The sequence below is a fragment of the Salvelinus sp. IW2-2015 genome, linkage group LG9 (genome assembly GCF_002910315.2).
Source record: "Salvelinus sp. IW2-2015 linkage group LG9, ASM291031v2, whole genome shotgun sequence".
Classification (NCBI taxonomy): domain Eukaryota; kingdom Metazoa; phylum Chordata; class Actinopteri; order Salmoniformes; family Salmonidae; genus Salvelinus; species Salvelinus sp. IW2-2015.
Window position 1 is genome coordinate 16,411,889 of NC_036849.1, and position 24,482 is coordinate 16,436,370.

Genomic DNA, 24,482 nt, shown 5'->3' on the forward strand with positions numbered 1-24,482 from the left:
ACCCTGCTGGTCGTCTATGAACGTTTGAACATTTTGAAGAACTATCTGGCCTTAATGGCCATGCACTCTTCTAATCTCCACCCAGCACAGCCAGAGAGGACTGGCCACCCCTCAGAGCCTGGTTCCTCTCTAGGTTTCTTCGTTGGTTCCCGCCTTTTCTAGGGAGTTATTCCTAGCCACCGTGCTTCTATATCGGCATTTCTTGCTGTTTGGGGTTTTAGGCTGGGTTTCTGTATAAGCACTTTGTGACATCTGCTTATGTAAAAAGGGTTTTATAAATACATTTGATTGATTGATTGAGATGTAATGACTTTTTCAGCCGTCTGTGTCCCACACTAAGTCTAGTAAAGGCGTCCTCCTCTCTTCTGTCTTGTGCTGTCTTCCTCCCATCCCGGACTTTTCTATGTATTTGGAGAAGCAACCTGGACTCAGGGGTAGACGTAACATAGTAAACATAAATCGGGACACTCCAATCAGCATGATATGTTACGTTTCGTATGGTATGTATTAGTTTGTGGATGTCCATCATCCATTTCGTATGACATTGTACGAATTACAATTCATATGATATGTTACGAATTGCAGTTGGTACAATATGTTACACATTTGCAAAACATATGATATGGTACGAATTCCAATTTGTTGTTGCTAACGTTAGCTTATGGCTAACGCTAACATTAGCTTGGTGGTTGACGTTAGCTGGGGTTAAGGGTTAAGAATAGGAGTTAGGTTAAAGGGTTTTAAGGTTACCGTTAAGGGAAATGTTAGCTAACAAGTAGTAAGTAGTTGCAAAGTTGCTAATTAGCTAAATTGCTAAAGTTGTCCGTGATTAGATTCGAACACACAACCTTTGGGTAGCTAGACGTTCACGTTAGGTGACCTTCTGTCTTATGTACCCATTCCAAATGTAACATTTCATACTAATTTGAGGGTCTAGTTTATGAGACCAGGCAGGGAAAAGGCGCATGCCGTTAATGTCTCTATCCCACTGCTCCTGCCATCTCTGCACCACCACCGTCCATATCATGCCGTTTGCCTCATTGAAACTTCAACGTCCACCTCCTCACTGCTAAGGGCCTGTTTAGCCAGAACGTCAGCTGCCTCGTTCCCCTCCACCCCCACATGGGCTGGGACCCAACTAATCCTCACCCAGCCATGGGTTTGTAGTACCTCATACAGCAGGTCTTGTCTGCTACATGAGCTATAGGACTGCAGACTCATCATATCTGCACGAGTCAGAGCAAATAACTACTCTGTTCAGCTTGATTTCCTCCACCGACTGCAAGGCCCAACAGTACAGCCAGCCAGGTATTCTGTAATAAGTTTCCTGCCACCCCACATTGTGACATGGTTTGAAAAACATTATTAGTAACCACCAGGGTCATATACAGTCATTGGTAACTACTCAGCTTGAGCAGAGATTCTTGCTGGAATGTGAGTCTGAGTTATGGAATGTTGGTCATATTTGCTTAATTTCTAGGACAATATGTGATTCATGGATTCAGGATTGAAATGTTCATGTTATTGTTAGTCTATATTAGGAAGATCACCAAACCAGCTGAATGAATATCTGTTCACCTTTAAATACATACAAATGAAACATATTACATGTACAACACCTCTCCAGACACCAAATGCACTGTACTCATTAGACTCCGTTTTTGGTGGGGTCAGTCACTCGGCCCATGAACAACAAGCTGTTAGTGGCCTCATGGTAGATAAAAAAGAAGAAGGGTCGGTTGACGATGAAGGAAGAGGGTAAGGCGTATCCAATAATGCCGCTTTCTGTGGCAGCGGCTGCAGTGGTGCCTCTCTCATCCACCTCGATCACTGCCTTGTGCAAAACCTGGAACCACATTATCATTGCAATAATATGTTATTTGTTATTTATCCACAGTGAGTAATAAAGTTGCACATTTCTCAATTGATACAGATGGAAATTGGTTAAGGCAAGTTTGGCCTGTTAATCCAAGAACTGACCTCTGACACCTTCAGGCCTGGGTCTTTGCTCAATTTAGTGAGGTTAGCGGTGTCATGGAAGATACTGGATATACCCAAATCTGGTAGGATGTTGTGCATGGCGTAGGATTGCTCCATCTTGAACTTGGGCAGTTGAACTTCTAGTTTCCTTTAAAAAACAAGGAACTTTCATACATAGGAGAACTGGTATTCAATAAGAAACACCTCTTAGAAAACCTATGGAATTGTGCAATGTTTCACCACAAAATACACTTGACGCTTTCTATTTACCTTTCTTTCAGATTTTTAATCCAGTTGAGGAATCTCTCAGCTGTGATTCCATCATCTATTGTGGTATAATCCAGGCCTTTGTTGGGTAGCAGGATAAGCATTGAAACACCATCTCGGTACGGCAGCTTCAGCACCTTGGCATTCAGGGGAAAGTCGTCCATTGTGTAGAATTTATCCTCCTTTCTTAACATCATAGGCACCTGGACAATATTGTAGTTGTCAATATAGAAGCGTTGAATTTCTGTGTGGTTGGGATTGAAGGGCATCTGCCATTCACCTAAATTCCAAATATGACAACGCATATTTATTGGAAAGCAAAATCCACTGGGCACAGACGTCAGTTCAATGTCTATTGAGGTTGAGGTGTCAACTAATGTGAATTTAATGTGAAATCAACAACAACAAAAAATCACAATGCCAATAGATTAGGTAAAAAAGGAGCCTTTTTGTAAATCCAATCAGTTTTCCACGTTGATTCAATGTCATCATATTGCATTTTTTTTTTGTTGAAATGACATGGAAACAAAGTTGACTCAACCTGTTTTTGCCCAGTGGGAAGTGTTATTGTTGCATTTTAGGCAATGCAATTAAACTTTGAAAGTGAAATGTAAAACACAACATTTTGAAATAAGATATACTGATGGGATGCAATTATGGTAGACACAAGTGAAAACTAAAAGTAAACAAGTCAAATGTAACGTTTTTAAGTGTTACAGTGGAACTGCTAAAATCAGAGAATGCATGACATAGCTGCTCACCCCGAAAGAAAATGGTGTTGATGAGCATAAGTTGGGTAAGTGGATCCAAGTCAGACACCATCTCCTTGACTCTGTTATCAGTCTTTCTCATTATGTAGTCATTGATCATGGCAACGCTAGCTTTTGTATTTGCAAAGTCCACATTGTTGATATCAGCGTTGAAGAATTTCTTGATCTGGTCACTGTAGTCACTCTCTACCTCAAACTTTAGGCAAACAAAGAAGGTGGTGCTCTGGTCCAGTTTCAATGATTCATCTTGTGTGATGTTCCCTTGGAGTTGTTGGAAGAGTTCTGGAATGATGTCTGATTGCTTGTCCCGATCTAGGTGGGCTAGGTTGAGCCCCTTCAGTATCTGGTCTCGTGTGGGACCCTGTGCTGCCATGGAGAGGGTGGCAAAAGCTGTGGATATGCTCAGGGGTGAGAAAAATATGTTATTATCATGGTAACCAGCAATCTTCCTGTAGAGAGTCATGGCAAAGTCCATGTTCTTGAAGGTCAGGTCTGTGATGTTGGGGCTCTGCTCTTGAGTTTGGTAGACAGGGATGAGGGACCAGACATGGGTCAGGAGGAAAAGGAGTCCCACCTTCATCATCATAGTTCTTTGATGAGTTATGTGATCACAACCTGCAATAGTATTTATAGTGAGGTCCAAAATAATTTTGACAGTGAAATGTTGTTTTTGTTTTTGCTCTGTATTCCACCACATTGAAGTTTATATTATATGAATAAACCATTTAGAAACTACAGCACTTTTGTACATAGTCCCCCCATTTTAGACAACTAAACATATTTGAACAAAATCACTTATATGTGCGTTAAAGTAGTAAAACATTTAGAATTTGGTCTCATATTCCTAGTACGCAATGACTACATCAAGATTGTGACTCTACATACTTGTTGGGTGCATTTGCAGTTTGTTTTGGTTGTGTTTCAGATTATTTTGTGCTCAATAGAAATTAATGGTAAATAGGGGTGGGGTAAGCTGAACCATTTTTTACGTTCAACATCACTCCATCAAGGTAAATATAGTATTCTTCATAACAAATATCTACATATATTTCAGGATGTTGTGTATCCCTTAAAATAATCAGAATTAATGTAAACATTCATTTTGAAAACATAGCTTGTCCAAAAAAAGTGGTCTCTTGGCACAATTTACCCCGGGTATGGTAAATTCAGCTACCTACACATTTCCGTACTGAACTAAATATTACCACTACCTTTTTAAAACCATGTCTATCTTTATTTCCCAAATACAATTCAACACAATCAGAATCACTTTGTGTCTTTTAATCATTTAAGCATCTTTTAACACAGGCTTAACACCTAACAAATACTTTGTACTTTTTAAACACTTTTAATATAGACCAGGCCCTGTTGTATCCCAGTGATAATGCCTTGCATTAGGCCTGGGAAGAAAACACTTCAACTTACCACATAGCCCTTGGCTCAACTTACCCCAAGGCAAACATTTTGACTATATTAGCCCACACAGCTTTAAGGATGCACTTTCATGTTAGGTTTAGGACCTCATATTGAAGCTTATAGAAACCCCAACTGACGTATAGAAACATCTTTAAATGATCTACTTTGATTTAGATACCAGCATCATGAAATGTATTTGAATAACCAAACTTTTTACCTAACTTGCTTTCTTCCACAGATTCCATAAAACGACCTCTTCCTATATTTTTGTACATGGTTTCCTAGAAACAAGGGTGTCTCAACTTACCCCACTCTCCCCTAATGTATTGTGTCATTTGAGTCACTTTCATAATTGAATAGGTTTATAAACACTTCTACTTTAATGTGGATGCTACCTTGATTACGGATAATCATGAATGAATCGTGAATAACATTGTGTGACAGAAGCATTATTTTCATAACCCACCCCCAAAATTCTAACATCCCATTATTGATAATGGTTAGAGGATAGCATGTCTTGGGGGTATGATCTTTGTGCCTCTAACTTTCTCACTCATTATTCACAATTAGGTGTTCAGAAACATATTCTATTCTTATTTACAATAAAATAGACTACAAAATGACACAATACATTATTTACCATTCATTTCCATTGAGCACAAAATAATCTGAAACACAACCAAAACAAACTGCAAATGCATCCAACAAGTTTGTAGAGTCACAAGCTTGATGTAGTCATTGCGTGCTAGGAATATGGGACCAAATACTTAACTTTAGACTAATTTCATACATGTGAATTTGTCCAAACACTTTTTGTTCCCTAAAATGGGGGGTGACTATGTAAAAAAAAAAGTGCTGCCCACCCAATATAGACACATACCCTCAAATTAAAGCTGACAGTCTGCAGTATAACCTCAAAGTATTATTTATTTCAAATCGAAAGTGCTGGATGGAGTACAGAGCCAAAACAAAAAATGTGTCACTGTTCAAATACTTTTGGACTTCATAGTATGTAATGTTTACAAGTCTTCTAGACAAATGGCAAGATATTTGTTTGGTGATCAATGACTTATCAATGCATTGCATAAGACAGAAAGGAAAAACTTATATTTAGTCATTTCAGAACAAATGTCAGCTAATTTTGTTAGCTATTTAGGGGGCTTCAACATCACAACTCGCAAATATGAGTATCACATCAACAATAAAAGCAACACTGTATATACATATATTCTTACAAACAGTTGCATACATCTCAAAAATAGACCTACCTTTCAGCCTGGGTATCAGAAAGGTATTTTGTCAAAACACTCCATCTACTATTTGGGGAGACAAAGTGCAAGTGTGCCTTCAGGGTTATCTATTAACCATGGGTTAGGTTTACTCAAACTGGTAGTTTTATTTTAGTTTCTTTCCAAATGAAAGCAAATTTGGTACTGACAATTGATGTACCCACTTTGAAAGGTGGAAATGATTCAACTTAAATTAGGACAATGATGTAATTAAACAATTCAGCCATAGATCAATGAAGCAAGATTCCAGAAGATTTCAGTAGGAGCAAATATTTTATTCCTGGAAAGAAAACGTTTAGATACAGCAAATGAAAGAAAATGATTTAATGAAATGGTGATGTGGAGTATAACAAACATCTGATTGTTTAGTGCCTATTGAAGAATATCAAGAAGTGAAATTGATGCAATCATTTAAAAAACTAAAAGCATTGTGGCACTGCAACTCTAGTTCAAATTTTGCTCTCAAACAAAACAAGAACAATTTCAAGAAAAAGGGAATGAAATCATGGAATTTCCAGAGAAGTCAACTTTGAGCACAGCTCAAACTCTACATGGGATGTGTAATACATGCTTTGGATTAGCGTATCCAAACCGGAAAATTCCACGTAAATACGATAATTGTAAACAGCATTGATCATGTTATCACTGTATTAAAATAGCGTTTGTCTATACTACTTCAAAAGACAAAATAAAAATTACAAAAACATATGACTAAGGAGTTTAGATGGTGAGTTCCAGATGGTGGTTAATTAACTAGCTAGGGCAAGTCGGATCAGCCCTTTAAAATTCTGCTTATATGTTTCTTTAGAAGATGCAGTAATACAGCTAAAAATAAATTCACCTCACTACTGGATATAAATCTATTATTTTATGATTTGAGGGGGTGACCACTTACAAGACCCAAGTGAAAGAAGGCAAGAGACTATCATGGTCTCTACCAAACCTCTACCTCTATTGAACTAGTGGTCCCATGTAGCACTCCCATACTGAAGGCTAGAGGATTATCCTAGGTAATTCTTGGTTTCCTCTCTCGTAACACACCTCACCATTTTGCCCATCCACCCACCAAACACACCTCGGCACGGTAGGCTCCATTAAGACCCCTCCCAGCGGAAAACAATAAGCGTAGGATTAAAAAACAAACCACAAAATAGAAATACAAGGCGCTGTGGCAGAAAAGCCATCACAGACTTGGAATAACGGCATTTTAATTCTTTATCGTCGCTCTTCCCGGCCTCAGGTTCAAGTCTGTGTTAGAGTAGACTAGCACCTTTTATTTATTCTTTGTTGTTATTCTCTTCTCTACAACCTGTCAGCGAACTAGCCAAGGGAGGTGTGCCAGCCTTCTGGCCGGCTATACGTTCGCTTATGGGAAGGGTTAGAGGAGGGGGTGAGGCTGCCCCATGAAGGAGGTACCAGTCGAGGCAGGTAGTAGTCAACGTAGGCTTTTGCTGGAGCACCCTCCACCTCACTGGCTGCGTTTGGCTTGTGCATCTTCCTCTGTGCCACTCTTCCCGGATCCTGAAAAATGTGAGGGAAGGGAAGATGCTCGGAGTTTAAGTCTCAACCTATTATTATTATTCAGCAATGCAAGTATTACTGTATGAGCTCATTTCCCCCTTACCTATGCTTTCTGTTGGTTGTTGAGGTGAAGTGGGCTGAGCCAGCTGTTGGGACTGTCTGTATGGTAAACAGTGAATCTACAGGTTAGCGTTGTCTAGTCTGGTTATTTTTTTGTAACCACACACAGCCATGAACATATAAACACCCACAGAATAATAAATATTCCAGATGGTGCAGCGCTTACCTGTCAAAGTAGGCTTGTCTCCTCCGTCGCAGTTCCTCAGCTGAGAGTTTCTCACTCAGAGGTGCTCCTCCTGTAGTACTCCCTGGTGCCTGGCCGGACGATGTCGTTTTAGCAACAAGTCCCCCTTTTGGCATTGACATATTGCTCATTACTGCCCCTAGGCAGACACACAGACAAATTACTCATTTTAGTGTTAGTTTGGGGATACTTTTATCATATTGCCATACATGGTGCAAATTGCATAATGAATTTGTTAGCAGTCTGTTTATATACACAGGTCTAAACCAGGATATGTATCAAAGTGGTTGTGTGTGTGTGTGATTTTGTTACGGTTGCTTACCCAATAAAGCCTTACCCTGCATGCTGAGCTGTATGGCCCTGCGAAGATCAGCCTCTTCATCCTCCACCTCCATTCCCTGTCTACTCAGGGCCAGGGCCTTCCTCAACTCCTCCTCATCCTCATCCACCACCCCCTCTACCACACCAGGGCCTGCCTCCAGCACACTACCCTGCCCTGATGATCTGCTGCTCAGGGTGAAAAGCATTGTCAGTGTCTCAAAGAGGTTCATTCTCTACCCTTACCAACTAATGACTCTAGAGGTTAAAGTTCAAGATGCTGCATGAATCTGACAGTATGAGGGAATGGTGGTAATTTGTGGTTTGGCGAAAACTACTGTCACTCTGGAGGCCTCTTCCTCTTACCCCATGCCACTACTCGACTGAGCCTCATCCTCTCCAATCAGCTTGGGTCTCTGTTGCTGCTGCACCTTCATGATCCCCAGAATCTGCTCTGCATCACACTCCGGGAGATTTCCTCGGATCACAAATATGGAATACCCTGAAAGAAGACAGGCCTTTGACCAACTAGCTAACTTTGATAAATTAAGACCACAAAAATGTAAACACAAAAAGATATGAACATATCAGGTTGTTTTACCTTCTTGTTGTAACTGTGCAAGGAAGAGGGCTAGGTATGTGTCTGATATCAGCTCTGGTCCAGTCAACAATGAATTCAAATTAAACCACTGCAATGACAAATAGGGTTAAATCAGCTGGCTATATCAACTGGCCCAAAATGTCTGAAGGGAAATCAATTATAAATAGTAAAATCGCAACTTATACCTGTTGCCCAAGTTTTCGTATTGTAAACCAGTGCTCCTTGTAGTTGCATATGAATGCCTTTTCATTTCTGAAACAGGAAAGAACATTATTTCAAATTTGATAGACCATATGAAAAATGTGTGAAAAGTGAAATTTCAAGAAAGAAAACAAACAACTTCATACAAAGGTTATGATGATTTGTATCACATCCACAGGGTTCTTACATTGGGTTTATCATAAGGCTCTGGTACTCTCGGCTGTTGAAGAGGATCAGCTCCAAACCCCACACTGATAATGCATTGCTGATAACCTGATGGTGAGACCACATAATAAAGTTGTCAGTGTCATCAAGAGGTTATCTTGACATATTTTAGTTTACAATTGGCTCATTCATCCCCCTCTCCCCTGTAACTATTCCCCAGGTCGTTGCTGCAAATGAGAACGTGTTCTCAGTCAACTTACCTGGTAAAATAACGGTAAAATAAAAATAAATAAAATAAATATTGTAATCTATTTATTTTGTAACAGTTCAAAAAAATAATATTTTTTTCCCCATCGCTCACTACCCCAATTACTATGACACCCCCCTCACGGTGTTAATTGGGAGGAGATCACAGACCTGGCAGTTTGGTGCCAGGCCAACAACCTCTCCCTCAACGTGAGCAAGACAAAGGAGCTGATTGTGGATTACAGGAAAAGGAGGACCGAACATGCACCCATTCACATCAACGGGCTGTAGTGGAGCATTTCAAGTTCCTTGATGTCCACATCACCAACAAACTATCATGGTCCAAAAACACCAAGACAGTCATGAAGGCATGACAACACCTTATCCCCCTCAGGAGACTGAAAAGATTTTGCTTGGGTCCCCAGATCCTAAAAAGTTGTACAGCTGCACCATTGAGATTATCCTGACCGGTTGCATAACCACCTGGTATGGCAACTGCTCGGCATCCAATGTAAGACACTACAGAGGGTAGTGTGTACTGCCCAATACATTACTGGAGCCAAGGTTCCTGCCATCCAGGACCTACCGTACCAGTACTAAAGTTAGGACACAGCTACTCATTCCAGTGTTTTCCTTTATTTTTGCTATTTTCTACATTGTAGAATAGTGAAGACATCAAAACTATTAAATAACACATATGGAATCATGTAGTAACCAAAAAAAGTGTTAAATTAAAATGTATTTTATATTTGAGATTCTTCAAAGTAGCCACCATTTGCCTTGACAGCTTTGCACTCTTGGCATTCTCTCAACCAGCGTCATGAGGTAGTCACCTGGAATGCATTTCAATTAAAAAGTTAATTTATGGAATTTCTTTCCTTAATGCGTTTGAGCCAATCTGTTGTGTCGTGAAAAAAGGTAGGTGTGGTATACAGAAGATAGCCCAATTTAGTAAAAGACCAAGTCCATATTGTGGCAAGAACAGGTCAAATAAGCAAGGAGAAACAACAGTCCATCATTACTTTAAGACATGAAGGTCAGTCAATCCGGAAAATGTCAAGAACTTTGAAAGTTTCTTCAAGTAGTCGCAAAAACCATCAAGCGCTATGATGAAACTGGCTCTCATGAAGAAAGCACAGGAAAGGAAGACCCAGAGTTACCTCTGCTGCTTTACAGAGTTCAAGTATCAGACACAACTGTTCAGAGGAGACTGCGTGAATCAGGCCTTCATCGTTGAATTGCTGCAAAGAAACAACTACTACTAAAATTGCCTTTAAATTGTTTAACTTGGGTCAAACTTTTTGGGTAGCCTTCCACAAGCTTCCCACAATAAGTTGGGTGAATTTTGGCACATTCCTCCTGACAGGGCTGGTGTAACTGAGTCAGGCTTGTAGGCCTCCTTGCTCGCACACGCTTTTTCAGTTTTGCCCACACTTTCTATAGGATTGAGGTCAGGGCTTTRTGATGGCCACTAAAAATACCTTGACTTTGTTGTCCTTAAGCCATTTTGCCACAACTTTGGAAGTATGCTTGGGGTCATTGTCCAGTTGGAAGACCCATTTGCGACCAAGCTTTAACTTCCTGACTGTCCTGAGATGTTGCTTCAATATATCCAGATAATTTTCCGTCCTCATGATGGCATCAATTTTGTGAAGTGCACCAGTCCCTCCTGCAGGCAAAGCAGCCCCACAACATGATGCTGCCACACCCGTGCTTCACGGTTGGGATGGTGTTCTTTGGCTTGCAATCCTCCCCCTTTTTCCTCCAAACAAAGATGGTCATTATGGCCAAACAGTTCTATTTTTGTTTCATCAGACCAGAGGACATTTCTCCAAAAAGTACAATCTTTGTCCCCATGTGCAGTTGCAAACCGTAGTCTGGCTTTTTTACGGCGGTTTTGGAGCAGTGGCTTCTTCCTTGCTATGCGGCCTTTCAGGTTATGTCAATATAGGACTCGTTTGACTGTGGATATAGATACTTTTGTACCCGTTTCCTCCAGCATCTTCACAAGGTCCTTTGCTGTTGTTCTGGGATTGATTTGCACTTTTCGCACCAAAGTACATTCATCTCTAGGAGACAGAACGCATCTCCTTTCTGGGCGGTATGATGGCTGCGTGGTCCCATGGTGTTTATACTTGTGTACTGTTGTTTGTACAGATGAACGTGGTACCTTCAGGCGTTTGGAAATTGCTCCCAAGGATGAACCAGACTCGTGGAGGTCTACAATTTTTTTTCTGATGTCTTGGCTAATTTCTTTTGATTTTCCCATGATGTCAAGCAAAGAGGCAAGGTAGGCCTTGAAATACATCCACAGATAAACCTCCAATTGACTCAAATGATGTAATTTTGCCCATCAGAAGCTTCTAAAGCCATGACATCATTTCCCAAGCTGTTTAAAGGCACAGTCAACATAGTGTATATAAACTTCTAAACCACTGGAATTGTGATGCAGTGAATTATAAGTGAAATAATCTGTCTGTAAACTATTTTTTGAAAAAGTACTTGTGTCATGCACAAAGTAGATGTCCTAACCAACTTGCCAAAACTATAGTTTGTTAGCAAGACATTTGTGGAGTGGTTGAAAAACTAGTTTTAATGACTCCAACCTAAGTGTATGTAAACTTCCGACTTCAACTGTATAATACAAATAAATTATATCTTTACATTAAAAACCAAAGTCAATCAGAATTCCAGTCATTCCAATAAATGTTATACCCGTAGATCTTCAAGAATAGGACTTGGAAATATAGATTAGCCTAACTGTTTTACCTAAGCATGACCCCAAAAGTAAGGACTTACTAGCCACCCCTCATTGTTTATGATTTTGTTGTCATGGAGAACTGATTGAGCTCATTGATTCGAGTTGAAAAATAAATGCTGCGCTCATGGAATGGCATGCTTTGAGCACTCCTGAAAAGTGCTATTTACATGTGAAAAATGAATGCCATATGCGGCATTTGCTTAAGGCCTATTGTTTACCTTTTTGATGGTGACACTTTGATATCTTGATTATATGCAGCTGTTTAAAGGGCAAATCCACAGATGAAACAAAAACGGTCGCCCCACCTGGTTAGGATAAAAAGCTGAGGGATCGGCCTGGAGAAATGTAACTACTCTCAGATTAAATAGACAGAGCTACGCTGCGAGGACTGACCATCCATGATATAAAATTGTTTTAACCATGTTATGAGGCTATATGGTGTTCATTTACATGTACAATGTTTACAAACATTGAAATAAAACAAGCTTATATTTTGGGTTCTCATGGAGTGTGATAGTTGAACTATATTCTTCAAGAACCAAAGGATATATAATTTATAAGTCCAAAAATGGATGTAGAAACTACAGATTGCCCCTTTAAGTCTATCAAAAGTGTGCAAGTTTAGCATGTGTCTATTAGGCCTATGGATTCATAAAAATAAAATAAAAAAATCAGCATTAGATTGAGCAATAAAAGCCCCACTTTTATTCCATAGACTTGGATCCACACTATGCAGCTGTTGAAAGAGCGCATTTTTCACTGGCTGTCCACTGGTTTAAAAAAGAACAACTGACTAATAGGCAGCTTAAACTTCTGAATTCAACCATTAATGGGTTCAAATACACATTTAGATTTGTGAACAGCCATCCACAACCACAATCCGTAAGGCTTTGTGGTTGTAAGGCTCACAATGCGCTGTTTAGAAATCAATAATAAGTGAAATCCATATCGCCTTAGACTACACCACTGCTGTCATCCTTACCTCCAAGCGTTTATTCAAGTTGGATAATCTTTGGATGCACCATTAGAAGACATAGGCTTTTGTAGGTTACAGTCCAAGCTATTCCTGCTCTTTTCCCGCAATCCATCAAACACATTTGGTGTGTCATCATAGTGGTCTCTGTCTTGTGGTCAGACTCGCTCAGGTGGAACAAACTTAAACTTGCGCCTTTTTTTCCCAATGCTGATTTTAATGTCATTGAGAAAAACAGAAGTGTCAGATTTTTCCCCACAGACATACTTTCTGAATTTAAAAGTAATCCTTCTTATTATATTGTTACTTATTTTAACTTTAGATTATTCAGTAAATATTTTCTTAACTCTATTTCTTGAACTGCATTGTTGGTTAAGGGCTTGTAAGTAAGCATTTTACGGTAAGGTCTACACCGGTTGTATTCGGCGCATGTGACAAATAAAAAAGTTATTTGATTGGTTGCACTAATTGCACTAACCTGGTTCAAGCATTCATTATGTAACCCTGAAAGCACTGCCTGCCGAAACATTGGTTAGATTTACACATTAAATTGTTGAGAGCATATACAGTGGGGAGAACAAGTATTTGATACACTGCCGATTTTGCAGGTTTTCCTACTTACAAAGCATGTAGAGGTCTGTAATTTTTATCATAGGTACACTTCAACTGTGAGAGACGGAATCTAAAACAAAAATCCCGAAAATCACATTGTATGATTTTTAAGTAATTAATTAGCATTTTATTGCAAGACATAAGTATTTTATACATCAGAAAAGCAGAACTTAATATTTGGTACTGAATCTTTGTTTGCAATTACAGAGATCATACGTTTCCTGTAGTTCTTGACCAGGTTTGCACACACTGCAGCAGGGATTTTGGCCCACTCCTCCATACAGACCTTCTCCAGATCCTTCAGGTTTCGGGCTGTCTCTGGGCAATACGGACTTTCAGCTCCCTCCAAAGATTTTTTATGGGTTCAGGTCTGGAGACTGGCTAGGCCACTCCAGGACTGAGATACTTCTACGGAGCCACTCCTTAGTTGCCCTGGCTGTTGTTTTCGGGTCGTTGTCATGCTGGAAGACCCAGCCACGACCCATCATCAATGCTCTACTGAGGGAAGGAGGTTGTGGCTAAGATCTCGCAATACATGGCCCATCCATCCTCCCCTCAAACGGTGCAGTCGTCCTGTCCCCTTGCAGAAAAGCATCCCCAAAGAATGATGTTTCCACTCCATGCTTCACGGTTGGGATGGTGTTCTTGGGGTTGTACTCATCCTTCTTCTTCCTCCAAACACGGCGAGTGGAGTTTAGACCAAAAAGCTCTATTTTTTGAATCATCAGACCACATGACCTTCTCCCATTCCTCCTCTGGATCATCCAGATGGTCATTGGCAAACTTCAGACGGCCTCACATGCGCCTGCTTGAGCAGGGGACCTTGTGGCGCTGCAGGATTTTAACCCATGACGGCCTAGTGTGTTACTAATGGGTTTCTTTGAGACTGTGGTCCCAGCTCTCTTCAGTCATTGACCAGGTCCTGCCGTGTAGTTCTGGCTGATCCCTCACCTTCCTCATGATCATTGATGCCCCACGAGTGAGATCTTGCATGGACCCCAGACCGAGGTGATTGACCATCATCTTTGAACTTCTTCTATTTTCTTCTATTTTCTAATAATTGCGCAACAGTTGTTGCCTTCTCACCAAGCTGCTTGCCTATTGTCCTGTAGCCCATCCCAGCCTTGTGTCAGGTCTACAATTTTATCCTTGATGTCCTTACACAGCTCTCTGGTCTTGGCCATTGTGGAGAGGTTGGAGTCTGTTTGATTGAGTGTGTGGACAGGTGTCTTTTATACAGGTAACGAGTTCAAACAGGTGCAGTTAATACAGGTAATGAGTGGAGAACAGGAGGGCTTCTTAAAGAAAAACTAACAGGTCTGTGAGAGCCGGAATTCTTACTGGTTGGTAGGTGATCAAATACTTATGTCATGCAATAAAATGCAAATGAATTACTTAAAAATCATACAATGTGATTTTCTGGATTTTGTTTTTAGATTCCGTCTCTCACAGTTGAAGTGTACCTATGATAAAAATTACAGACCTCTACATGCTTTGTAAGTAGGAAAACCTGCAAAATCGGCAGTGTATCAAATACTTGTTCTCCCCACTGTATGTGGTACCAGTCAAAAGTTGACACACACCTACTCATTCAAGGTTTTTTCTTTATTTGTATTATTTTCTACATTGTAGAATATTAGTGAAGACAACTATGAAATAACACATATGTTATCATATAGTAACCTAAAAATGTTAATTTAAAATATATTTTAGATTCTTCAAAGTAGCCACCCTTTACCTTGACAGCTTTGCACACTCTTGACATTCTCTCAACCAGCTTCACCTGGAATGCTTTTCCAACAGTCTTGAAGCAGTTCCTACATATGCTAAGCACTTGTTGGCTGCTTTTCCTTCAATCTGCGGTCCAACACATTCCAAAACATCTCAATTGGATTGAGTGATTGTGGAGGCCAGGTCATCTGATGCAGCACTCCATCACTCTCCTTCTTGGTCAAATAGCCCTTACACAGCCTGGAGGTGTCTTTTGGGTGATTGTCCTGTTGAAAAACAAATGACAGTCCCACTAAGCCCAAACCAGATGTGATGGCGTATTGCTGCAGAATACTGTGGTAGCCACGCTGGTTAAGTGTGTCTTCAATTGTAAAGAAATAATTGACAGTGTCACCAGCAAAGCACCCCCACACCATCTCCATGCTTCACGGTGGGAACCACACATGCGGAGATAATCCGTTCCATACTCTGTGTCTCACAAAGACACGGCGGTTGGAACCAAAAATATCACATTTGGACTCATCAGACCAAAGGACAGATTTCCACCAGTCTACCAGTATCTTCTTCTTACTGGTGTCCTTTAGTAGTGGTTTCTTTGCAGCAATTCGACCATGAAGGCCTGATTCACGCAGTCTCCTCTGAACAGTTAGTGTTGATGTGTCTGTTAGTTGAACTCTGAAGCATTTATTTGGGCTGTAATTTCTGAGGCTGGTAACTAATGAACTTATCCTCTGCAGCAGAGGTAACTCTGGGTCTTACTTTCCTGTGGCGGTCTGCATGAGAGCCAGTTTCATCACAGCACTTGATTGTTTTTAAGAGTGCACTTGAAGAAACTTTTACATTTCTTGAAATGTTCCAGATTGACTGACCTTCGTGTCGTAAAGTAATGATGGACTGTCGTTTCTCTTTGCTTATTTGAGCTGTTCATGTGAAAAGGGAATTATATGCTTAAAGGTAATGATTAAAGGATCCCACCCTGAAACGTAACTAATTAGTGATTATTAGTTTATGTAGCATGTATAATGAATAATTAAAGTATTAAACGTAAGTCCAACAAGGTTCAGAAGAGACCTATGAGGGAGAGAAATGTGTGTGTATGCCTAAGAAAATACCGACCTAAGAAAATACCGAGAACAATTGAACTGTGTTTGACCCGACCTGGCTAGAACTCTGAGAAACTTATGATAGGACAGGGAGTCCTTCTCAAGGTTCCTCTAATCTCGGGGGAATGGAACTGTTGGCTGGGTAGTGATAAACAGTGGTGAGAACTCTGGGGAAGGATACAACTCACCTACTGTTCGTGTGTATGTATATGCGTAGGATATCTACTGTTTGTGTGGAGGTATGTGTGTATGTGGGGAGCAAGTTATAAAATGGATGTCTTTGTATTATGGACTTCAGAACGTTCTCGTGAATAAACTGTACTAACCTTTTGCATAAGCTGAGTCTTTGCCTAATAATTATTAAACCCATGGTCTTACAAACCTTGGGGATTAGTCAAAGCTATTGATTGTTAGTTATTATCATTGTGATTGAAAATTCTCGTGACATCATGCCATAATATGGACCTAGTCTTTTACCAAATAGGGATATTTTCTGTATACCACCCCTACCTTGTCACAACACAAGTGATTGGCTCAAACGTATTAAGAAGGAAAGAGATTACACAAATTACCTTTTAACAAGGCACACCTGTTCATTGAAATGCATTCCAGGTGACTACCTCATGAAGCTGGTTGAGAGAATGCCAAGAGTGTGCAAAGCTGTCATCAAGGCAAAGGGTGGCTACTTTGAAGAACCTCATATATTTTGATTTGTTTAACACTTTTTTTGGTTACTACATAATTCCATGCGTGTTGTTTCATAGTTTTGATGTCTTCACTATTATTCTACAATGTGGAAAATAGCAAAAATAAACAAACCCTGGAATGAGTAGGTGTGTCAACTTTTGCCTGGTATTGTGTGTGTATACACATACACCCACCGTGTAATCATGAGGATTAGAATACATTATTTCACCTTATACTACATGATAGTTCGCTTTGTTACTCACTTGTATAGAAAAGAAACCACTGTCATCCATGTTACCAGATGGCTGCTGCAAATACACACAAATAAAGAGCATGAACATTCTAAAAGCTACTAATAAACAACTACTGTATGTATCATAAACCCCAGACCCCTCCCATACCTGTAAAAAGGTTCTGTACTCCTCACTGCCCATACCACCCTCTGCCATCCTCATCCTTTCCTCTTCATCCAGTTGATGGGCAATGGACGACAGGTCCACGGGGGTGAAATACTCGCCTTGCAGAAGGTTGTTAAGGCAATGCTGAGCACACAGGGAGCCCTCTTGCTGTAAATGAGAATGAATACATAAATCAAAATTGTACCACAGACTGCTAGAAAATGGGTCAACAGCAGCTACTGAAGCTAGATATGTAACCTAGCTTATTAACTAACGTTAACTAGCCAGCTAATTTACAGAAATTACGCCAGTGAAACAACGCAAACTATAGCTAGCTAGCTATAATTAGGCCATGTAGCTAGCTAGCTAGCGTATCCACACATTTATAGCAGTTCAAAGCATCGAGGGCGCATTTTGTAATTCGCTAATGTACGTTTAACGTTATCACGTTCCCTAGTCAGCTCTACTAAAAGTTGAGACAAGTTGGAAACTGGGACAAAAAGATAATTCAACTAACTAACGTTAGCTAGCTATAATTTAACAAGCTGGCTAGAAAGAAGGCAAACCCGTCGATATACTTCAGCTGTAAATTGGTGCAATTTAGCTAGATAACAAACGTAGTTATTTTAAAACGGTCGGAATGCACATACGGTGAACTTAATAATCGAAAGAAAACAGACAAGCTTACTTTCTCATGAAAGATGGACTCCATGTTTAATTGTCCTACTAAACGTCATACTCTGACCAAAGAATGTGATCTTACCTTCGACCCTGCTGGGTTCAGGACGAAACAGCCAATCAACTCTCAGTATTCGTTTGTTATTGTTGACACTTGCCAAATTGCCTAACTGGCTAGCTAGAGTTTTGTGATACAGATAGGTATGAACAAGAATATCAACGTCTTAGTGTACAATTCGATTCATGAATACAATCTGTGTATTATATCTAGTTAGCCTTTATTTTCATAGCAGTTTCAGAGGTGAAGGGTTGTCACTAGTTACCACAGTCAAAATGGCTAAATATATAGTAACATTTCATGAAAGCAACCTTTGCTATTTGGTCTTAATTTAAGGTTAAGTTTAAAATCGGATTTTAAGAATACAATTTTTTTTAATAGGCGTGGTTTAGACATAAGTATGACTTTGTGGCTGTGGTAAGTAGTGACGACAGAGGCGAGGTGGTCACGGATAGAAAGAATACAACGTTTGTCAAATTAACGTCGAACGTTGAAAAGTGTTGCATTTGAGCTAAATCTACCCTCTTCCCTAACCGAAGCATCCTGCTATGTTAATTCTCCTAACCTGCTACAAAAAGTAACATCTCACAAAAGCTGAATCCCTTCTAGCCATGACTAGGCGAGGTCGAGGACAGTCGCAAAAATAACTCAAACGTCTCTCCACAGTCTCACTCCCTGACATCAACAGTTTTACGGCAAATGGAATATGGCGGAAGGTGAAACATCGTTAAACGGACTGGAGCTCAGTAAGGTATGGTATGCTCTAAATGTAATTTCTGTAAATTACACGCGTATTTTGTCTTGATCTATCTTATATTTTACTGATGATATGGTTTTACACTATATTTGAGTCAGTTCCCGTTTTACTTGGTGGACGCTCTTCTACGCACCCCTTTTCAAGTTTGCTAACCTGCTAACGCTAGCAACATTTACTAGCTACTGGAGCTAGCTAGCTAATGTTGCAAGAATACTATTTTGGTGGGCATCGCGTTACCTATCTATCTAGCTAGCTAGTTAAGATATGTCTGGTACTTTAATTATGAATTGTGTTCATACAGCTAACGTTAGTTCAGATGTTCTTGATGGTAGTTAGTTAGCTAGCTACGTTGTCACACAGCAACGGATAATCTTGCTTGTCAGGATCTGTGACTAACGTTAGCTTATAGCGTGTGTGTGTGGGAGACGTTAATTTGACAAACAGTATTCTTTCTAGCCATGACCATCTCGCCTCTGTCATCACGAGTTACCACAGCCACAAAGTCATAATTATGGCTAAACACTGCCTATTTAAAAAAGTGTTTGTGTGTTTTAATTTGAGCTTGCTAGGTTAATGCTTTTTTGTCAGAACACTGTATAACAAAGATGTTTTTATCATTCAAGAAGAAGGTGGTTCAAGACCGCCTTTTGATGTACTATCACCTATATATAAATATATATATGCTGCCTCAAGTAGAAAGAGTCTCGATTAGTGTGCATTTAACCCGGATGTTGCTCTTCTCCCTCTCATGTCTTGCAGAGATGGCGGGATGCTGCCGACTGCGGGGCAGAGATGCTCCGCTTCGTGGTGGAGCAGGTGCCACAGATCTACTGCCTGGAGGTGGAGTCCAACTCTCAGGAGGAGGAGGAAGTGGTGCAGAGCCGTCTTCTGCAGCCACTGGAGTGTTTCCTGTTCGGCGAGGACCCTCAGGCTGGCCTGGAGAAGCTCCAGCAGGGCAGTGCCTCCTCACAGCTTTGTGGACGTGTCTTCAAGGAGGGGGAGACTGTCTACTCTTGCAGGTCAGAACCAGCTTACTAATTGTCATGCATCAATGCTCATTAAGACACCTGCTTATCAGACAGCGATTTCATAACTTTTGAACCAACTCAGTCAGTAGTTGTAAGGCGATGGCATGTCAAGAAACAGAAATATGAAGAATCTGTTGACCATATGAACGTACTGTAAGGTGATGACATTTTTAGCAACCCGATTAGATATAAGCTCTGAAGGTGACTTATTTAAAAAATATATAGATATATTCTCCCCCTCTTAACTCGACTAGTAATGTGGTTCAAAGATCAATGTAAATATATCAAAATAGTTATTTAGAATTGATTTGCAAAAGCTGCAGTTCTAGTATTACCTAATTGGCCTACCTTTTGGTCACCTCACACACTACAACACTACAGTACTTAGCCTAACTGGCTCTAATTAATAGTTAAGTTAATTCTGTATCAGATTTTAGTGTGTGACTGTGTTTTCGAGCCAACTGTTGAGATGTGTGTGATCAAATTACGACTAACCTCCTGCGGGTCTGATTACAGGGACTGTGCGATAGATCCCACATGCGTACTGTGCATGGACTGCTTCCAGGACAGTGTGCACAAGGGCCATCGTTATAAAGTAAGTTCCCGTTTTAAAACGTGTTTTTTTGGATGGTTTTAGTGTTTAACATAAGTATTGATAACATCTCGTGAAATCTCACCTGCTGTCCGTGTCCATTACTGATCCTTGATGTTGTGTGATTCTTATAGATGCACGCTTCATCAGGAGGGGGGTTCTGTGACTGTGGGGATATGGAGGCCTGGAAGACTGGGCCCTGCTGCTCCAAACACGACCCAGGGGCTGCCACTGCCATGGAAACGGTGCGTTTCATAACAGCCGGAAGAGAGAAGGGGGGGGGGGTCACATTTTATTTTTCCATTCTGTGTTGATGACCTCAGTGTGCTTCTTTTCCTGTCTTGAGTTGGAGAATGCACTTTTGGCCTTCAACAAGAAAGTGTCTGGGAAATTGACACTTGGTCAGCCTCCATCACAAAACAAATTAGAGCTGGAATGACAGAGGGAGGGTGGTTGCAGAGAGGCCTTATGGAAAATAAGGGGATGAGATAAAGGCAGTCTACTGACGTTCTATTTAACTTGGTCCACTTATGTTATTATCATCCATCAACAATGTTTCCATATCAACATGGAATGGTTTTTGCTGATAATCTTGATAAGAAACAATTATAAATAGGCCTAAATGGAGGGGCATTCAAGTCATTGAACAGTGTGGTGGACAGTCATGAAACAAAAGTGGTTGAGTACTGATTACTTATGCAGCCCAGCCCAGGTGTTGTCTGGCTTTCCTTACCCAGTGTGTTGAGATTACTGGGCCTTCCTCTGATAAGATCAGGAGCGGTGAGCAAACACAGAAGGCCCATGTGGCTCATTGCCTCTATCCGTAAACAGCAGGTGCCTCTATTGAAGGCTGGCCGCTGCCCTGTAGGCTGCTTTTTAGTGACACATCACATGACAACACTGGGTTTCAAACAAGGAAGCTTTCAGGCGGGTGATGTCCCAGACCTAATGTCTAGTGATAGATTACATCCCCTGTTTTGACATGGTAGTGTGACATGGTGTCTAGAATAGATAAACAGACAAACTGACTGTAGCTCTACCTATGTGTTATTTTGCCTATGTGTTGAATAACGTTTGTGTTCTTTTTGATAGTCTGTACACTTCTGATTGTGGTCTTACAGTGCATTTGGAAAGTATTCAGACCCCTTGACTTTTTCCCATATTTTGTTACGTTACAGGCTTGTTCTAAAATTGATTAATAATTTTTTCCCCCCTCATCAATCTACACACACTACCCCAAATTTATATAAAACAAAAATATTACTGAAATATTACATTTACATAAGTATTCAGATCCTTTACTCAGTACTTTCTTGAAGCACCTTTGGCAGCGATTACAACCTTGAGTCTTCTTGGGTGTCAGGGTGGAGAACATCACTTCTAAAATGAGATCATATGAATTACTACATTCTGTGCTAACTGAATACAAAACCAAATTAAACAAATATTTTCTAACATTGTTACACATATGATAATAGATATGATTATTACACCTACATATGAAACATGATTCATTTTTAACATAACATAGTGTGCTATAAGCACAGCACTTATTCATTTAATTAATAACATTAGTTCTGATTTCTTATTTTACTATTGAGTTATTAAATAACCTAAGTTAATTATTTATTCAGGCAGCCATAGACTGCAGATGGAATCAGTTAAGAAAAAAAATCTTATTTTCAATGACAGCCTAGGAACAGTGGGTTAACTGCCTGTTCAGGAGCAGAACGACAGATTTGTACCTTGTCAGCTCAGGGATTTGAGCTTGCACCCTTTCGGTTACTAGTCCAACGCTCTAACCACTAGGCTACCCTGCCGCCCCAATTAGGAAGCGTATGATTGTATAAGTAGGCTCAATCATTATTATAATTGAAATATAAGTCAGTGCCTTAACATGTAACACGTAGCCTACTGTCGGATTACAGATAGTCCTGAATGAATCGTGAATAATGAGGAACGTTACAGAAGCACAAATATTATACCCCCAAGACATGCTAACCTCTCACCATCACAAAACATACTATATTATTATTTACAATAAAAGTGACTCAAATGACTACATTTTTTACCATTAATTTATATTATGCCCCAAATAATCTGAAACACTACCAAAACAAACAGCAAATGCATCCAACAAGTTTGTCAAGTCACAAGCTTGATGTAATCATTGTGTGCTTGGAATATGGAACCAAATACTAAACCTTTGACTACTTTAATACACAAGTGAATTTGTCCCAATAATTTTGGTCCCCTAAAATGGGGGGACTATGTACAAAAAGTGCTGTAATTTCTAAACGGTTCACCCAATATGGATGGAAAATACCCTTAAAGCTGATGGGCTGCACTTTAACCTCATAGTCATTTGTATCATTTCAAATCCAAAGTGCTAGAGTACAGAGCCAAAAAAAACAGAAAATGTCACTGTCCCAATTAGGGCTGTCCCTGACAAAAAACAAATCTTGGTCGACTGAAAGTCGTCTGTTCTTAAGCGTGTATTTTTTAAACGTGCATTTTTCCATGTACAGTACCAGTCAAAAGTTTGGACACACCTACTCATTCAAGTGTTTTTCTTAGTAAAAAAGTTTTTCTTCATTGTAGAGTAATAGTGAAGACATCAAAACTATGAAATAACACGTAAGGAATCATGTAGTAACCAGAAAAGTGTTAAACAAATAACAATATATTTTAGATTTTTCAATGTACCCACCCTTTACCTTGACAGCTTTGCACACTCTTGTTATTCTCTCAACAAGCATCACCTGGAATGCTTTTCCAGTATATGGTGAGCACTTGTTGGCTGTGGTCCAACTTGTCCCAAACTATCTCAATTGGTTTTAGATCGGGTGATTGTGGAGGCAAGGTCATCTGATGCAGCACCATCACTCTCCTTGATCAAATAGTACCTTACACAGCCTGGAGGTGTGTTGTGGGTCATTGTCCTGTTAAAAAACAAATGATAGTCCCACTAAGCGCAAACCAGATGGGATGGCATATTGCTACAGAATACTGTGATAGCCACGCTGGTTGTGTGTCTTGAATTCTAAATAATCACAGACAGTGTCACCAGCAAAGCAGCCCCACACCATCACACCTCCTCCATACTTCATGTTTGGAACCACACATGCAGAGATCATCCGTTCACCTACTTTGCATCTCACAAAGATACAGCGGTTGTAACCAAACATATCGAATTTGGACTCATCAGACCAAAGGACAGATTTCCATCGGTCTAATGTCCATAGCTTGTGTTTCTTGGCCCAAGCAAGTTTCTTCTTCTTGTTTGTGTCCTTTAGTAGTGGTTTCATTGCAGCAATTCGAATATGAAGGCCTGATACACAGTCTCTTCTGAACAGTTAATGTTAATGTGTCTGTTAGTTGAACTCTGAAGCATTTATTTGGGCTGCAATTTCTGAGGCTGGTAACTAATGAACTTATCCTCTGCAGCAGAGGTAACTCTGGGTCTTCCTTTCCTGTGGCGGTCCTCATGAGAGCTGCTTGACTTAAACAATCTCAGTCGACCAACAGGCTAATGACCAAACAATTGACCAGTCGACTAATTGGGGTCAGCCCTAGTCCCAATTATTATTAATTATTTTTTCACCTTTATTTAACCAGGTAGGCTAGTTGAGAACAAGTTCTCATTTGCAACTGTGACCTGGCCAAGATAAAGCATAGCAGTGTGAACAGACAACAACACAGAGTTACACATGGAGTAAACAATAAACAAGTCAATAACATAGTAGGGGGGGAAAAAAAGAAAAAAAAGAGAATCTATATACAATGTGTGCAAAAGGCATGAGGTAGGCAATAAATAGGCCATAGGAGCGAATAATTACAATTTAGCAGATTAACACTGGGGTGATAAATCATCAGATGATCATGTGCAAATAGAGATACTGGTGTGCAAAAGAGCAGAAAAGTAAATAAAAGAAAACAGTATGGGGATGAGGTAGGTAAATTGGGTGGGCTATATACCGATGGACTATGTACAGCTGCAGCGATCGGTTAGCTGCTCAGATAGCA

At 40.1% G+C, this 24,482-nt stretch overlaps 3 protein-coding genes across 7 annotated transcripts in view; 1 reads left to right on the plus strand and 2 right to left on the minus strand.

Annotated features, from left to right (window-relative positions):
- Positions 1–1,559: 1,559 nt before the first annotated feature.
- LOC111968694 (protein Z-dependent protease inhibitor) lies at positions 1,560–5,888 on the minus strand. The gene is made up of 5 exons (XM_023994485.3): positions 5,702–5,888; positions 3,009–3,632; positions 2,251–2,527; positions 1,981–2,128; positions 1,560–1,846 (listed from the first exon to the last, which is right to left on the minus strand). The coding sequence occupies exons 2-5, from the start codon at positions 3,601–3,603 to the stop codon at positions 1,649–1,651; spliced, it is 1,218 nt and encodes a 405-aa protein (XP_023850253.1). The 5' UTR covers positions 3,604–3,632; positions 5,702–5,888; the 3' UTR covers positions 1,560–1,648.
- Positions 5,889–5,976: 88 nt separating this feature from the next.
- LOC111968695 (ataxin-3) lies at positions 5,977–18,196 on the minus strand. Of its 5 annotated transcripts, none has more exons than XM_024147244.2 (11): positions 18,107–18,196; positions 17,347–17,511; positions 17,209–17,253; positions 8,855–8,940; positions 8,652–8,718; positions 8,467–8,554; positions 8,232–8,367; positions 7,870–8,054; positions 7,530–7,686; positions 7,347–7,402; positions 5,977–7,243 (listed from the first exon to the last, which is right to left on the minus strand). In XM_024147244.2, the coding sequence occupies exons 2-11, from the start codon at positions 17,398–17,400 to the stop codon at positions 7,191–7,193; spliced, it is 927 nt and encodes a 308-aa protein (XP_024003012.1). In that variant the 5' UTR covers positions 17,401–17,511; positions 18,107–18,196; the 3' UTR covers positions 5,977–7,190. The 5 variants fall into 5 exon arrangements, with proteins under 5 accessions (XP_024003012.1, XP_023850258.1, XP_023850256.1 ...); XM_023994490.1 differs by having other exon boundaries at positions 7,530–7,653; positions 7,885–8,054; positions 18,032–18,118; XM_023994488.1 differs by having other exon boundaries at positions 7,885–8,054; positions 18,032–18,118.
- Positions 18,197–18,502: 306 nt separating this feature from the next.
- The window catches only part of ubr1 (ubiquitin protein ligase E3 component n-recognin 1), a 43,723-nt gene continuing 37,743 nt past the window's right edge, over positions 18,503–24,482 (plus strand). The window contains exons 1-4 of the mRNA XM_023994484.3: positions 18,503–18,830; positions 19,596–19,855; positions 20,381–20,459; positions 20,591–20,701. Of these exons, the coding sequence (XP_023850252.1) occupies positions 18,786–18,830; positions 19,596–19,855; positions 20,381–20,459; positions 20,591–20,701 (495 nt within the window). The 5' untranslated portion in view covers positions 18,503–18,785. The remainder of the gene's footprint in view (positions 18,831–19,595; positions 19,856–20,380; positions 20,460–20,590; positions 20,702–24,482) is intronic.